The sequence below is a fragment of the Schistocerca piceifrons genome, chromosome 2 (assembly GCF_021461385.2).
Source record: "Schistocerca piceifrons isolate TAMUIC-IGC-003096 chromosome 2, iqSchPice1.1, whole genome shotgun sequence".
Lineage (NCBI taxonomy): Eukaryota > Metazoa > Arthropoda > Insecta > Orthoptera > Acrididae > Schistocerca > Schistocerca piceifrons.
In genome coordinates this window covers 655,573,937-655,589,792 of record NC_060139.1, presented here as the reverse complement: position 1 = coordinate 655,589,792, position 15,856 = coordinate 655,573,937, and the positions used below count along the sequence as shown (strand labels likewise).

Below are 15,856 nucleotides of genomic sequence, written 5' to 3'. Positions count from 1 at the left end.
GCCGTTCAAAACAAATACAGAAGACAGACGACTTGCTTTACACCTCCATTTCATGTATCTTCTTGCGAATCCTTTTGTTTTCCATTCTCTACGAGTGCCGATACCATCTTAGCCTTGATGTTTCTATCCTGCTCTGCAAGCATTCCCCTTCACTAGTTCCCTTACCATTCATTGCTCATCCTATCTCCACTTGTTATTCATATCCTCTTCTTTCTCATTTCTTCCATTTTTCTCTATCACACTTCCCAGAAACTTGACACTTTCCACCTTCTTCTGTTGTCACCTCAAATCCTTATTCCGCTAGTTGGTCTATCTTGCTTTTTAGTTGTAATCAGGATCTCAAATTTGTTTGCATTAAATTTCATCACATACCGTCTCACAGTCTCTTCCCAAACATTCAGCTGTTCCTAAATCTCCTCTTCTCTGTTTCCCCAGATCATCAAGTCCTCTGCGAACATCATTGCTTTCATCCAAAACCACAACGAAGAGGAAAGGTTAGAATGCACTGCCCTGTTTCACACCATTTATTTGCTGGAAACAATCCGTCCTTTCACCTCCCAGTTCCACACGGCTCAAACTTCTGCAGTACATTTCCTCCACAGTGCTTTTGCTGTTTTTTTCCACTGCTTTCTTTTCTAGTGCTTCCCAGACCTTTCTTCTAAAGACGCTATTAAGTACCTTTTCTATATCTAGAAAGGACATCACGAAGTCTTCCCCAAATTCATAGTGGTGCTCCTGGAGCTGCCTCACTGCAAATATGAGGTCAACAGTTGACCTTCCAGGTCTGAAGCCATGCTGTTCCTTTCAAAACTGTCCTCAACCCTTGTTCGGATTCTGTTCTCCAGGATCTTTTCATATGCTTTAGTAAAGTGGTATCAGTGTGACTCGCTTGTAGTTTCTACAATATTTCCTACTCCATTTCTTGACTATAGGAATAATTAGTGCCAACTTCCAATCTTCGAGAGTCTTCTTCGCATTCCACACCACCTTCAGCACACGATACAGCCACGGTTTCCCACCCTCCCCTGTTGCCTTCACCATTTAGACAATTAATTTGTCCATACCTGGTGTCTTTCTTCCGTTCATCTTGGCCAGTGCCATTTTATTTTTTTTCTGTGTCAAGTCGTTTTCACCTCAGAGTTTACTTCTACCTCCTTTAGTCTATTACCCTCGTCTCCAATTCCGTTCGGATGCAAATGCTCAAAGTACTCCTTCCACACTATCTTCAGTATATCTTTGTTATTAATCTCATTTCTCTTTCTGTCTGTCACTGTTACTTCCTCTCTCAAACATGTCCTCTTACTTTTGACCATTCCATATAGTACTGTTTTACTGCCTCTGCTATTTTCCTCCATCATCTTTGTCCATTCTTCCCGTCACTTTCTTTTCTCCTGAGCCACTGTCTCATTTGCCTCTTTCTTCCTCATACACACCTCTCTTGCTAATTCGGTCCTTTCTCGCAACCATAATCTGAACGCCTTGTTCTTCCTTCTCACTACCTATATGACTCTTTCACTCCACCATCGTGTCCTTTTCCACTGTTTTCTGCCTCTTGTCCTTCCACATATAGCTACTGTAGGTTCTACTATAGCACTTTCAAACTGTCCCCATTCCTCTTCTTTTGTTATTGGTTCATCCTTTGGTAACCTTCCACGTATAATCTCCTGGTGTTCTTTCTTGACTTCCGTTCCCTTCAGTTTCCGTACCCTAATGCTGCTTTCCTAGTTCTCCATGTTCTTCCATTCCTTCATGATTCTCATGCTCATCACCAGTAGCTGGTGCTCACTATCCAATGCCTCAGATAGTAGAACCTTTATATCAGGTAAAGGTCCCTTGCTTCCCAGTCATAGAGTGTGTAATCCACCAAAGATTTCTGCGCTAGATTCCTGCTGAACCACGTTCCTTTATAGTTCTCTTTCTTCCGAAACCGTAAGTTTCCTACCACTAAACAGCGTCTCTTGCAGAATTCCAGTAATCTCTGACTTCTTCATTTCTACTTCCCCATCCTTCTGCTCCCAGCCCATTTTCATACCCTTATCTTTCACTCCCTACATGTGCGTTAAAGTCTCCATGACTATTACCCATTATTATTGTCTATTCAATTACTTTTGTGGTTCTTCCTTCTCTTGAGATGTACAACCCACTTGAGGGTGGTACACCTAATCGGCGCTGCAAAAGGTGGGTATTCAGGCTTTTTGAGGGGTGTCACATTAATGTGACTAGACCGTGTACAAAAGGAAATGTCCTGGTCGATTCATTGATCCATCATCACCCAGCCCAAACCGCTAAGGATAGAAACCTGAAATTTGGAGAGGTTGCTGCTCTTATACTGTAGGAAATGTCTGGAAAGAGATTTTTCGAAATTCCGTCCCTAATAGGGTGAAATAGGAGATGAAAGGTTTATTGAAAAAAGTCGCTATTAAGGCTAGTTTGAAGCCAGAACAACGCAAACTGGTATTTGGTTTCTCGGCCAGAAATAAAACAATATCTGTTCCCGCATTTTTGGAAGTTCAAAGACAAAGGACGTGTAACAGTGGGTGTAATTTTTTTAAAAAATAAATCATTATTAAAGAACAAAAAAGAATTTATAGCTACGTATATTAAAATTGGTATTTGACTTCTCGGTTAGAAATAAAGAAATATGTTTGTGGAATGAAAGTTTCTATGCAGACATCACCACAAGAACTCAAAAGGCAGGATTAAGAAAAACCTCCGATCTCAGCAATCAGAATCCCTTTTTGATCAGAAGGACGTTCGGAAAAGACCATGCTTCTATGGCCTTAATAAGAGTGAAAAGTTTAGGTGTTTCAATTTGTGAATTAAATCAAAGAAAGTTATTTAACTGTCTCCAAAACAAACTGGCTTTGTCAGAATTGCTGTTTAGTGCATTTATTGTTCAGTAGGCCTAATGCATATTTATAAAATTATTTTTGTTTTAATTACTACGCAGACTCGCGCAAAGCTATGTGATCAAAAGTGTCCAGACACCTGACTGAAAATGACTTACAACTTCGTGGCGCCCTCCATCGGTAATGCTGGAATTCAGTATGGTGTTGGCCAACCCTTAGCCTTGATGACAGCTTCCACTCTCGCAGGCATACGTTCAATCAGGTGCTGAAGTTCTTGGGGAATGGCAGCCCATTCTTCACGGAGTGCTGCACTGAGGAGAGGTATCGATGTCGGTCGGTGAGGCCTGGCACGACGTTGGCGTTCCAGAACATCCCAAAGGTGTTCTATAGGATTCAGGTCAGGACTCTGTGCAGGCCAGTCTATTACAGGGACATTATTGTCGTGTAACATTCCGCAACAGGCCGTCCATTATGAACAGGTACTCGATCGTGTTGATAGATGCAATCATCATCCCCGAATTGCTCTTCAAACAGTGGGAAGCAAGAAGGTGCTTGAAACATCAATGTAGGCTTGTGCTGCGATAGTGCCACGCAATACAACAAGGGGTGCAAGCCTCCTCGACGAAAAGCACGACCACACCATAACACCACCCGCTCGAATTTTACTGTTGGCACTACACACGCTGGCAGATGACGTTCACTGGGCATTCGCCATCTCACACCCTGCCATCGGATCGCCACATTGTGTTGTCACTCCACACAACATTTTTCCATTGTTCAATTGTCCAACGTTTACGCTCCTTACACCAGCGAGGCATCGTTTGGCATTTACCGGCGTGATGTGTGGCTTATGAGCAGCCGCTCGACTATGAGGTCAAAGTTTTCTCACCTCCCGCCTAACTGTCATAGTACTTGCAGTGGGTCCTGATGCAGTTTGGAATTCCTGTGTGATGGTCTGGATAGATGTCTGCCTATTACACATTACGACCCACTTCAACAGTCGCCGGTCTCTGCCAGTCAACAGATGTGGTCGGCCTGTACGCTATTGTGCTGCACGTGTCCGTTCACGTTTCCACAGTTTCCACTTCACTATCACATCGGAAACAGTGGACCTGGGGATATTAAGGAGTGTGTAAATCTCGCTTACAGACATATGACACAAGTGACACCCAATCACCTGACCACGTTCGAAGTCCGTGAGTTTCGCGGAGCACCCCATTCTGCTCTCTCACGATGTCTAATGACTACTGAAGTCGCTGACATGGAGTACCTGGCAGTAGGTGGCAGCACAATGCACCTAATATGAAAAACATATGTTTCTGGGGGTGGCCGGATACTTTTGATCACATAATGTATATACATGCCAACAAGAAATCGTAACGTACACATTGTCTATAACGTGGGTCTCGCAAAACAAAAATGATAATACCAGAACAGTACTGTTTCAATACTTACGCCTCTTTGCTGATATGAAACTTGTAAAACGAGAATGTAAATCCAAGAAATAAACGAATTATGGGCTCCTTCACTTAGCAGTACATTAAAAGACGACTGACTTTGAAGGAAATCTCAGAACATCAGCTGTAAATATTTGTAGCCTTAGACATCTTCTTAATATTTAAATGAAGTACAGACAGCGATTGTCAACATAACGAAGTTGTTACATACGTAGTCCCAAATAAAGAATAGTGTACGTCCAGCTTGCGACCGTTTTCGATCTCAATAAGTGAGTCTCATTTAACTGTTAACAAAATTGAACAAATTTTCATCGCTGCCGTTGATCGACAGATACCGCTACGAGGCATATTTTATATAATGTTTCAATGTGCTTTATTATAATCGAAATCAGCTACGCTATATTATGATTGTGAAATCAGTGGGAGTCGATCTCATTCGGGGTCCTACGAAAGTAGTTCTCACCACAGACAGAAAAGGAGGGAAACGAATGTGGAGAATGAAGTAGAAATCACCACACAGCGTGAGGTGGTTGCGGCTATTATTGCAATAAACGCCTTTGGGCGTGACTTAGACGAACCTCTTATCTATAGCTTAGTGCATAACGGCGGTGTATGACGCTAAAATACAAATGACTTACGAGAGAATTGGTATCACTATTGAAGTTTAAATTGCAGCATGTCGGACAAGAGAAAAGAAATAAATCACAATTACAACTATAAAGATAGTCCGTTACTGATATATCAAAAGTGTGAAAATCAAGTTTCTGATTGTGAAAATACGTAGTCTCCCGTAGAAAACAGTGAGTGACATTCTTACGACGTGACGCTTTGGTTTCGTAATTCAGTGACACAAAAACAGAAAGCACCGAAAATTAAAGCAATATCGCTATTTTTATATTCGACACAGAAATTTTATTACAGACCATTAATAAAAATGATGTAGTGCCGTAAAAGACTGCTGATCCAAGTCTTTTCAGCAAAGAATGCTCATTTTTGAACGACACTCCTGTGTCCGTATCTCGTACACCTCGTTCCACATCAGAATCATCAGCGATGATTACCGGCTTCATTTGGATGGCGCTAAAAAAAGAAAACACCAACTGAAGTATTGGTATGTGTAAGGAGACGTACAAGTAATGTCATATGTATTCGAGATATTTATCTTAATTTTGAACATTTCTCTCTGTTTTTTTAAAGCCTACATAAAGGACAGTCCCCTCCGAAAATCGGAAGTGATTCAGGTATGTTGCAATAACAAGTATTCTTTCTTTTTTAAACAGGGAAACAAGAAATACTTTTTGATGGAACGTACATAAACAAGCAATTTTTTTACGATTGAGATTTTCCCATTTTGCTGCTTGGTTCTAATGTAGACTGTAGCAAGGAATAAAATAGCTTAATTAACCAATTTTTAAAGCAGAGCTGAAAACCAATCATAGCAAGGGAGAATATTGTACTAGGAGGACAGTGCACCTACGAGTAGGAACACGTGATGTTTCTCGATCGATGTTTCAGTGTAGAGAGTAATTATAGAATCACGTGATGGAGTGCGCACTAAAACCGCCATAAGCAGTTTCCGGCGTTTTCAAGTGTTTTTGTTGTGAGACACGAGGTTATGTTCACTGCAGTGTTATGAGTTCTACATATTTAAATGCTTTATACTGTTTTAAAGCTATTTGGAGGATATTCTTAATTATTTGGTTACAGAGTTTTGTGGTGAGTAAAATTCTGCGTCATTTTATAACTCCTCTGTGCAAGACAATTAAACGGTGACTTTTCGAAACCACGTAGTAGTTTACCATTGTGACGTAGAAGTCTGAAGTCTGGCTCAAGGGTGCCTACAACCATCCCCTGTAATGGTGCAAAAATGCGCCTTGCGACGTCATCCTCGAACTCAGCGACATTTCAAACTGCAACGTGTCGACACATGCGAGAAAAAGGCCAGAGCTCAGACGTTCATATGAGTTGTAAGGACGGTTAATGATGTCACATTGGCACCAAACTTCATCTCAACTCTGCCCAAAGCCAGTGCTGACGTGCCACACGATGGGAATCTCGTCAAATCTCCCCTTATCCACATCTCACTCCCTTCTCTTGACACCTCTGCGATGGAGATCAGAACTGCGACACCCAGCGTTAAAATAACCTGCGGTTTCCTTATGGCGGACCGAGGGAAACACTTCAGACGCATAGCTCCTCAGAATCGAAGCGGAAAGCCTTCAGGATCTGGCATAAAGAAAGTAAATAAAACCACTACTTCCCTTGGGGCGTTCATTTACACAGTTTCGCGGTTGAAAACGACATTTTGCCATGCGATGCACAACAGAACGACGTTCTTGAGAACTTTGACACTGAGGGCATCCTCCGTACGATTCAGCCCGTCCCTTAGGACATCCTGGGCCTGCAGTCCCATACTACGTGATCTGACGCTTTTGAAGTGTAGCGCGATAGCAATTTCTTGCTCTGGTATGCAGATTGGCACCTTGCAAAACCATTCGGCGAAATCTGAATGTTATCTGAAGCAGCAAATGGTGTTTACGCTTTTTGAGATCCCTTGTTTCGCGCCCTCCTGTGGCATGATCAGCGGGCTGGAAGTGGGGGGCGGGGGGGGGGGAGTGGGGAGGAGGACATTGACGTACATGTGAATAAAATATGGATAGGTCCTCTCTAAGACCCTGCCGTTCTGTTACAGCCTCAGTGCCACCTGCACGGTCTTAAAAATGTCCCTGTACAGAGACAGCTATTCACAGATCCCTAGACGCCTGTGTCAGAGGCAGCCATTTCGACACACGTCGGATGAGTAGCGCTACATCGCTGAACCAGCGCCTGCTGGCCGCATACGAAATCTAAGTGATGTCGAAAATGTTCCGGAAATATGATCCTTTAATTTTGTTGTGCTGTGCAGTCACATATTTTGCGGGTAGTTAAGCCATACTTCGTTTGTAATGCACCATCATCTACCCTGAAATGGAAGATAATCTTCTATCATGAAATACGCGACGTTTGAAAAATTAATTGAGTTTCTTAAATAACATTTTTCTTTGTCTTTGAGATGGGTTATAGCGTTCTTTGCCAACAGCTTCAGTTTCAAAGTGTTCTTAACTCTTAAATGGTTTTGATAATACTTTTCTTAATATCTTTTCACTAATTGATTTTTGCTGTGTACTAGGCTAATAGAAGAGGGGCAGCAGCCTTTTCAGTAGTTGCAGGGGCAACAGTCTGGATGATTGACTGATCTGGCCTTGCAACACTAACCAAAACGGCCTTGCTGTGCTGGTACTGCGAACGGCTGAAAGCAAGGGGAAGCTACAGCCGTAATTTTTCCCGAGGGCATGCAGCTTTACTGTATGGTTAAATGATGATGGCGTCCTCTTGGGTAAAATATTCCGGAGGGAAAATAGTCCCCCATTCGGATCTCCGGGCGGGGACTACTCAGGAGGACGTCGTTATCAGGAGAAAGAAAACAGGCGTTCTACGGATCGGAGCGTGGAATGTCAGATACTTTAATCGGGCAGGTAGATTAGAAAATTTAAAAAGGGAAATGCATAGGTTGAAGTTAGATATAGTGGGAATTAGCGAAGTTCGGTGGCAGGAGGAACGAGACATTTGGTCAGGTGAATACAGGGTTATAAATACAAAATCATATAGGGGTAATGCAGGAGTAGGTTTAATAATGAATAAAAAAATAGGAGTGCGGGTAAGCTACTATCAACAGCCTAGTGAACGCATTATTGTGGCCAAGATAGACACGAAGCCCATGCCTACTACATTAGTACAAGTTTATATGCCAAGATGATGAAGAAATTGATGAAATGTATGATGAGATAAAAGAAATTATTCAGGTAGTGAAGGGAGACGAAAATTTAATAGTCATGGGTGACTGGAATTCGAGAGTAGGAAAATGGAGAGAAGGAAACATAGTGGGTGAATATGGATTGGGGGAGAGAAATGAAAGAGGAAGCCGTCTGGTAGAATTTTGTACAGAGCATAACTTAATTACAGCTAACACTTGGTTCAAGAATCATAGAAGAAGGTTGTATACGTGGAAGAATCCTGGAGTAACTAGAAGGTAGCAGATAGATTATATAATGGTAAGACAGAGATTTAGGAACCAGGTTTTATATTGTAAGACATTTCCAGAGGCAGATGTGGACTCTGAGCACAATCTATCGGTTATGAACTGTAGATTAAAACTGAAGAAACTGCAAAAAAGGTGGGAATTTAAGGAGATGGGACCTGAATAAACTGACTAAACCAGAGGTTGTACAGAGTTTCAGGGAGAGCATAAGGAAACAATTGACAGGAATGGGGGAAAGAAATACAGTAGAAGAAGAATGGGTAGCTCTGAGGGATGAAGTAGTGAAGGCAGCAGAGGATCAAGTAGGCAAAAAGACGAGGGCTAGTAGAAATCCTTGGGTAACAGAAGAAATATTGAATTTAATTGATGAAAGGAGAAAATATAAAAACGCAGTAAATGAAGCAGGCAAAAGGGAAGACAAACTTCTCAAAAATGAGATCGACAGGAAGTGCAAAATGGCTAAGCAGGGATGGCTAGAGGACAAATGTAAGGATGTAGAGGCTTATCTCACTAGGGGTAAGATAGATACTGCCTACAGGAAAATTAAAGAGACCTTTGGAGAAAAGAGAGCCACTTGTATGAATAACAAAAGCTCAGATGGAAACCCAGTTCTAAGCAAAGAAGGGAAAGCAGAAAGGTGGAAGGAGTATATAGAGGGTCTATACAAGGACGATGTACTTGAGGACAATATTATGGAAATGGAAGAGGATGTAGAAGAAGATGAAATGGGAGATACGATACTGCGTGAAGAGTTTGACAGAGCACTGAAAGACCTAAGTCGAAACAAGGCCCCGGGAGTAGACAACATTCCATTGGAACTACTGACGGCCTTGGGAGAGCCAGTCCTGACAAAACTCTACCATCTGGTGAGCAAGATGTATGAGACAGGCGAAATACCCTCAGACTTCAAAAAGAATATAATAATTCCAATCCCAAAGAAAGCATGTGTTGACAGATGTGAAAATTACCGATCTATCAGTTTAATAAGTCACAGCTGCAAAACACTAACGCGTATTCTTTACAGACGAATGGAAAAACTGGTAGAAGCCGACCTCGGCGAAGATCAGTTTGGATTCCGCAGAAATGTTGGAACGCGTGAGGCAATACTGACCCTAGGACTTATCTTAGAAAATAGATTAAGGAAAGGCAAACCTACATTTCTAGCATTTGTAGACTTAGAGAAAGCTTTTGACAATGTTGACTGGAATTCTGTCTTTCAAATTCTGAAGGTGGCAGGGGGTAAAATACAGGGAGCGAAAGGCTATTTACAATTTGTACAGAAAGCAGATATCAGTTATTAGAGTCGAGGGGTATGAAAGGGAAGCAGTGGTTGGGAAGGGAGTGAGACAGAATTGTAGCCTCTCCCCGATGTTATTCAATCTGTATATTGAGAAAGCAATAAAGGAAACAAAAGAAATGTTCGGAGTAGGCATTAAAATCCATGGAGAAGAAATAAAAAATTTGAGGTTTGCCGATGACATTGTAATTCTGTTAGAGACAGCAAAGGACTTGGAAGAGCAGTTGAGCGGAATGGACAGTGTCTCGAAATGAGGATATAAGGTGAAAATCAACAAAAGCAAAACGAGGATAATGGAATGTAGTCGAATTAAGTCAGGTGATGCTGAGGGAATTAGATTAGGAAATGAGACACTTTAAGTAGTAAATGAGTTTTGCTGTTTGGGGAGCAAAATAACTGATGATGGTCGAAGTAGAGAGGATATAAAATGTAGACTGGCAATGGCAAGGAAACCGTTTCTGAAGAAGAGAAATTTGTTAACATCGAGTATAGATTTAAGTGTCAGGAAGTCGTTTCTGAAAGTATTTGTATGGAGTGTAGCCATGTATGGAAGTGAAACATGGACGATAAATAGTTTGGACAAGAAGAGAATAGAAGCTTTCGAAATGTGGTGCTATAGAAGGATGCTGAAGATTAGATGGGTAGATCACATAACTATTGAGGAGGTATTGAATAGAATTGGGGAGAAGAGGAGTTTGTGGCACAACTTGACAAGAAGAAGAGACCGGTTGGTAGGACATGTTCTGAGGCATCAAGGCATCACAAATTTAGCATTGGAGGGCAGTGTGGAGGGTAAAAATCGTAGAGGGACACCAAGAGATGAATACACTTAGCAGATTCAGAAGGATGTAGGTTGCAGTAAGTACTGGGAGATGAAGAAGCTTGCAGAGGATAGAGTAGCGTGGAGAGCTGCATCAAACCAGTCTCAGGACTGAAGACAACAATAACAACAACAGGCTAATATACTACACTGAGGCGACAAAAATCGTGGGATAGGGCTATGCAGACATACACATGGCGAAAGTAATGCGTACACATTGCATTGGTGGAACTGTCATTTGTACTTAGGTGATTCATGTGAAAACATTTGCGACGTAACTATGGACGCACGATGGGAATTAAACAGACTTCGAATGCGGAATGGTAGTTGGAGCTGGAGGCATGAGACATTCCATTTCAGAAATTGTTAGGGAATTCGATATTCAGAGATTCGCAGTGTCAAAGTGTGCCGAGAACACCAGGGATTACATCTCAGCACAGACACCGCAGTGACCGGGGTTTTCACTTAACAACCGAGAGCAGCGGCGTTTGCGCAGTGTTGTCAGTGCTAATAGACAAGCAACACAGCGTGAAATAAGCACAGAAATCAATGCGGTACGTAGACTAACGTACCTGTTAGGATAGTGCGATGAAATCTGGCGTTAATGGGTTATGGCAGCAGACGACCGACGCGAGTGCCTTTGCTAACAGCACGGCATCGCCTGCAGCGCCTCTTCTGGGTTCGTTGTCATATCGGTTGGTTCCTAGACGACTGAAAAACCGTGAATTGGTCAGATGAGTCCCGATTTCAGTTGGTAAGAGCTGACGGTAGGTTTGTGTGTGGCGCAGACCTCAACGAACCCATGGACCTAAGATGTCAACAAGGCACTGTGTAAGCTGGTGGTGGATCCATAATGATGTGGGCTGCTTTTTCATGGAATTGACTGGGTCCTCATTCACTGGAAATGGTTATGTTCGGCAACCATGTTTATGGATGACAGTGCGCCATGTCACCAAGCCACAATTGTTCGTGATTAGTTTGAAAAACAACCTGGACAAATCGAACTAATTATTTTGCTACCCAGATTGGCCGACATGAATCCCATCAAACATTTATGGGACATAGTCGTGTACTAAATGCTGCAACGGTAACACTTTCGCCACTATGCACACCTGTAGAGGCAGCAGGGTTCAATATTCCTGCACATGACTTCCAACGACTTGTTGAGTCCATGTCAAGTCGAGCTGCTGCATTACGCCGGGTTGAAGAACATCTGACACGATATTAGGAGCCGGGCTGGCGATTGTCACTGCCCGGGGACTGGGTGTTTGTGTTGCCCTCATCATTTCGTCATTATCTTCATTGGTAACAGTACCTAGATTGGATTGTATAAACTTGGACTTTGTAAAAATTGGGACTTTATACGGAGGCTGATGACCGCGCAGTTGAGCGTCCCACAAACCAAGCGTCATCAAACATCACGATATTAGGAGGCGTCCCATGACTTTTGTCACCTCAGTGTGTTAAATACAGTACTGAACAGATTTGCTCGACTCTAACACTTTGAAATTCAATTAACATATGTGTTCCCAGGTGCGAGGCCATGTACTGGGTGACCAAAAAGTCAGTATAAATTTGAAAACTTAATAAACCACGGAATAATGTAGATAGAGAGGTAAAAATTGACACACATGCTTGGAATGACATGGGGTTTTATTAGAGCCAATAAAAAACAAAGTACACAAAATGTCCGACAGATGGCGCTGGACAGCAAAACGTCAGTGACTCCGCATGACAATCGTGTATAAAAGGAGCTGTAATGAGAGAGAGAATCAGTCGCGCGCCGGAGATCATCGCCATCAGTGTCTCGTGTGTGCCGTCGTGTCTAGTGTTCAGTGTTCACCGTCGCACTTCATCATGCACCTGTGCCATCGACATCTTCAGTGTTTGTGCGTCGTGTCAACAGTTTGTAGTGTGGATTATCGTCGAGTGTGAACGGCTATGTGTTTGTCTTTTTATGTGTCTACTGTTTTATTACCCACCGTTATGTCACTTATGTGTATTCTTTCTGTTGTTTATTTCTCTATTCTATGGCGGAAGAGCGGCGTAACATGCTGCTGTCAGCCTGCCTGTTTGTACGGGTTTAAAAATAACAATAAAGAGAGAGAGAAAAAAAAGAGAGAATCAGATGCGCTAGCAGCCGCAGCATGTTGACGTTACCTGAAAAGGCGCTTTTAGTGAAGCTGTACTGTCAGAATGGGGAATGTGCTAGTTCAGCGTTACGATCCTATCGCCATAGGAAGGGGATTCAACGGGTAAAGGTCCGTTGACAAATGCAGCTGTGGCGAGAATGATTTCGAAGTTCGTAGCCACTGGTTGTTTAGACGATAGACGCCATAGTGGCCGACCGAGCACAAGGCGTAATGTTGCTGAGACAGTTCAGGAAGAAAGGGAGACTATAGCGAGGAAGTCAGCGCTCGTGCAGTCGCACGTCGCACCGGCATTCCATACACTGCTGTTTGGTTGGCACTTAGGGGTACCCTGTGATGCTATTCGTACAAAATCCATCGGCATCATGAACTGTTACCTGGCGATTTAGTGAAGCGGAGAGCATTTGCGGTGTGGGCGTTTCAAAAGATAGCGTAAGATGACGATTGGTTGAGTAACGTGTTGTGGACCGACGAAGCTCATTTCACGCTCCGAGGGTCTGTCAACGCCCACAACTGCAGAATTTGTGCTACCGAAAATCCTAGAACTGTCGTGGAAACTCCATTGCACGAGAAGAAAGTCACGGTATGGGTTGGATTTACCACATCTACCGTTATCGGGCCTTTTTTCTTCGAGGAAATTCGTGATTCTAGTTTTGTAACTGCTACCAAGGCGGGTGAGAGGTACGCCGATATGTTACAGAATCGCATCATCCCCAGCTTGGCTGATAAACACCTGCTGGAACGTACGATGTTTATGCAGGATGGCGCTCCACCTCATATTGCTAGACGCGTGAAAGATCTCTTGCGCACGTCGTTTGGTGATGATCGTGTGCTCAGCCGCCACTTTCGTCATGCTTGGCCTCCCAGGTCCCCAGACCTCAGTCCGTGCGATTATTGGCTTTGGGGTTACCTGAAGTCGCAAGTGTATCGTGATCGACCGACATCTCTAGGGATGCTGAAAGACAACATCCGACGCCAGTGCCTCACCATAACATGCTTTACAGTGCTGTTCACAACAGTATTCCTCGACTACAGCTATTGTTGAGGAATGATGGTGGGCATATTGAGCATTTCCTGTAAAGAACATCATCTTTGCTTTGTCTTACTTTGTTATGCTAATTATTGCTATTCTGATCAGATGAAGCGCCATCTGCCGGACATTTTTTGAACTTTTGTATTTTTTGGTTCTAAGAAAACACCATGTCATTCCAAGCATGTGTGTCAATTTGTACCTCTCTATCTACATTATTCCGTGGTTTATTCAGTTTTCAAATTTATACTGACTTTCTGATCACCCGGTACATTGGAACAGTTTTTCACGTCTGGAAAAACATCACTTATTGGGAGTACTTTTTATAATTGCAGAAAAAGACTGCAGCACACATAAAGTCAATGATTTCGTTTCAGAATAGAATAACAAGATGTATCAAACTTCTATTACAACGACAGGGTGAAAAGTATTTCCAGATACAAGACTCTTCCCCAAGACTAATATTTTTTACGAACACATATAAAATAAAATTAAAATTGTTAATAATGAAATCATAGAACAATTTTATGTATTTCTATAATATGGACAACTGAAGACCAACACTAGGTGGAAATTAAACTGAATAAGCAGAACACAAATGGACTGGTGTGCTTTTGGTAAACTAAATAGACGTTTCGAAATACAGCTGCCAACATGTCTGGACCGAGACGTTTACCATCAGCGTAACTTATCTGTTTTATCTATGCCAGGGAGACGTGGGCTTTAAATATAAAAATAATCCAAAATATGATGGTTACACGGAAAATAACGGTAAGATGGATGGTGGGAATTACTGAGAAAGAGACAGAAAAAACAAACAAATTAACTAGCAAACAAACTGGTTTCGAAAATATAATTGTGACTGCCACGAAAATGACACAGTTCCTGTCTTATTTGTGAAAGTAATGTTCCCTGCCGTAACACTTTACTGCATTTGTTTAACTCCTGAATATCTTCCCTGTGTGAATTTGCGGTTGGAGGGCTACGTTGGATTTCTGAGAGTAAATCCTAATGGTCCTCACTCGGTGGGTCGCTGTTTGTTCGAAGAGACGCCTGCTTACTTCATGTCTCCTTTGGATTGCTCGTTGTGTCAAAGGAATTCCTCTCCGCAGATCGCAACTTCTAACATAGCTATTTTCAACAGCGAATATGTGTGTGTTCTTGAGGATGCTGTTATTGTCACTAAAGGAATATTCACAGTCTTTTAATTTAAGAAAACAGATACCGTCTTCTTTATGTACTCATTTGTATTAAATAAGAAAACCACTTACATCTAGCAATATGTTAAAGTCAAGACGGAGGGAAGCCAGTAAAATCGGTAAGCCTATAGTGCGATCGCGTTGACTAATCACAGTAGCGACTTCCGTATCTGTTGTATCTTATATCACTGTCTTTTCTTACTGAAATTCAGTTCGTATCACATCAAACGTTGCCTTGGACATTTTTAAGATTTTTAATCACGTTTAAATACAAAATCTTTACCTGTTCATTCGATAACAGATAACGTCTTAATTTCATCGAGCACCGACTACGTCCAACTCTTCACACTTGCCTGCAGAAGGCACATTTCCGCGAACGTTCGTAACGTTAATTCCATTCGTTTGTTTGCTTCCGAAAGTTCTATTCAAATAATGTTCCAGATATGAAACATCAGCTTGACTTTGTAATTCGTTATTTACCAATTATTAACATTTTAAGTTATGCGCATTGCCGCCAATTTTGTGCGGGGGTTTCTACGGTCTGCCTTAGCTCAACGACGTAGTCTCAAATCGACTGAAACTTTCCCGTACTCTGGTCCGCGTGTTTTGATGTCACTATGGAGCGGGTAACCTGTGCATTTGTATTGACACGCACAGCTATAAAAGTGAATGTAACTTTGTACTCAAGTAAAACTATGACCGCTAAAATGGCATAAACACAACACTGATAAGGTAGTTTATTCAGTTGAATGCATGATTGATGAATCAAGGCAGTCCTTCGCTGGATTCCAAGAGAAAAGAAAACACGAAGAAGATGAACGTGTGTACACTACCTAATGCTAAGTATGTGTAAACCAGTACGTAATGCGGAATTGACCACTAGATACGACGACAGGCAGACTCGGCAGTATAAAAGGAGACGTGGAGAGTTGTCAGTAGAAAAGTAGCAACAGCAGGGTGCCTCGGTCAGGAGAGC

General features: G+C 42.2%; 1 protein-coding gene across 1 annotated transcript in view; it reads right to left on the bottom strand.

Annotated features, from left to right (window-relative positions):
- LOC124775707 (UDP-sugar transporter UST74c-like) overlaps positions 1-14,747 on the bottom strand; it is a 50,025-nt gene extending 35,278 nt beyond the window's left edge. The window contains exons 1-2 of the mRNA XM_047250535.1: positions 14,743-14,747; positions 5,230-5,386 (exon numbers count right to left, since the gene is read on the bottom strand). Of these exons, the coding sequence (XP_047106491.1) occupies positions 5,230-5,386; positions 14,743-14,747 (162 nt within the window). The remainder of the gene's footprint in view (positions 1-5,229; positions 5,387-14,742) is intronic.
- Between the last annotated feature and the right edge of the window lie 1,109 nt (positions 14,748-15,856).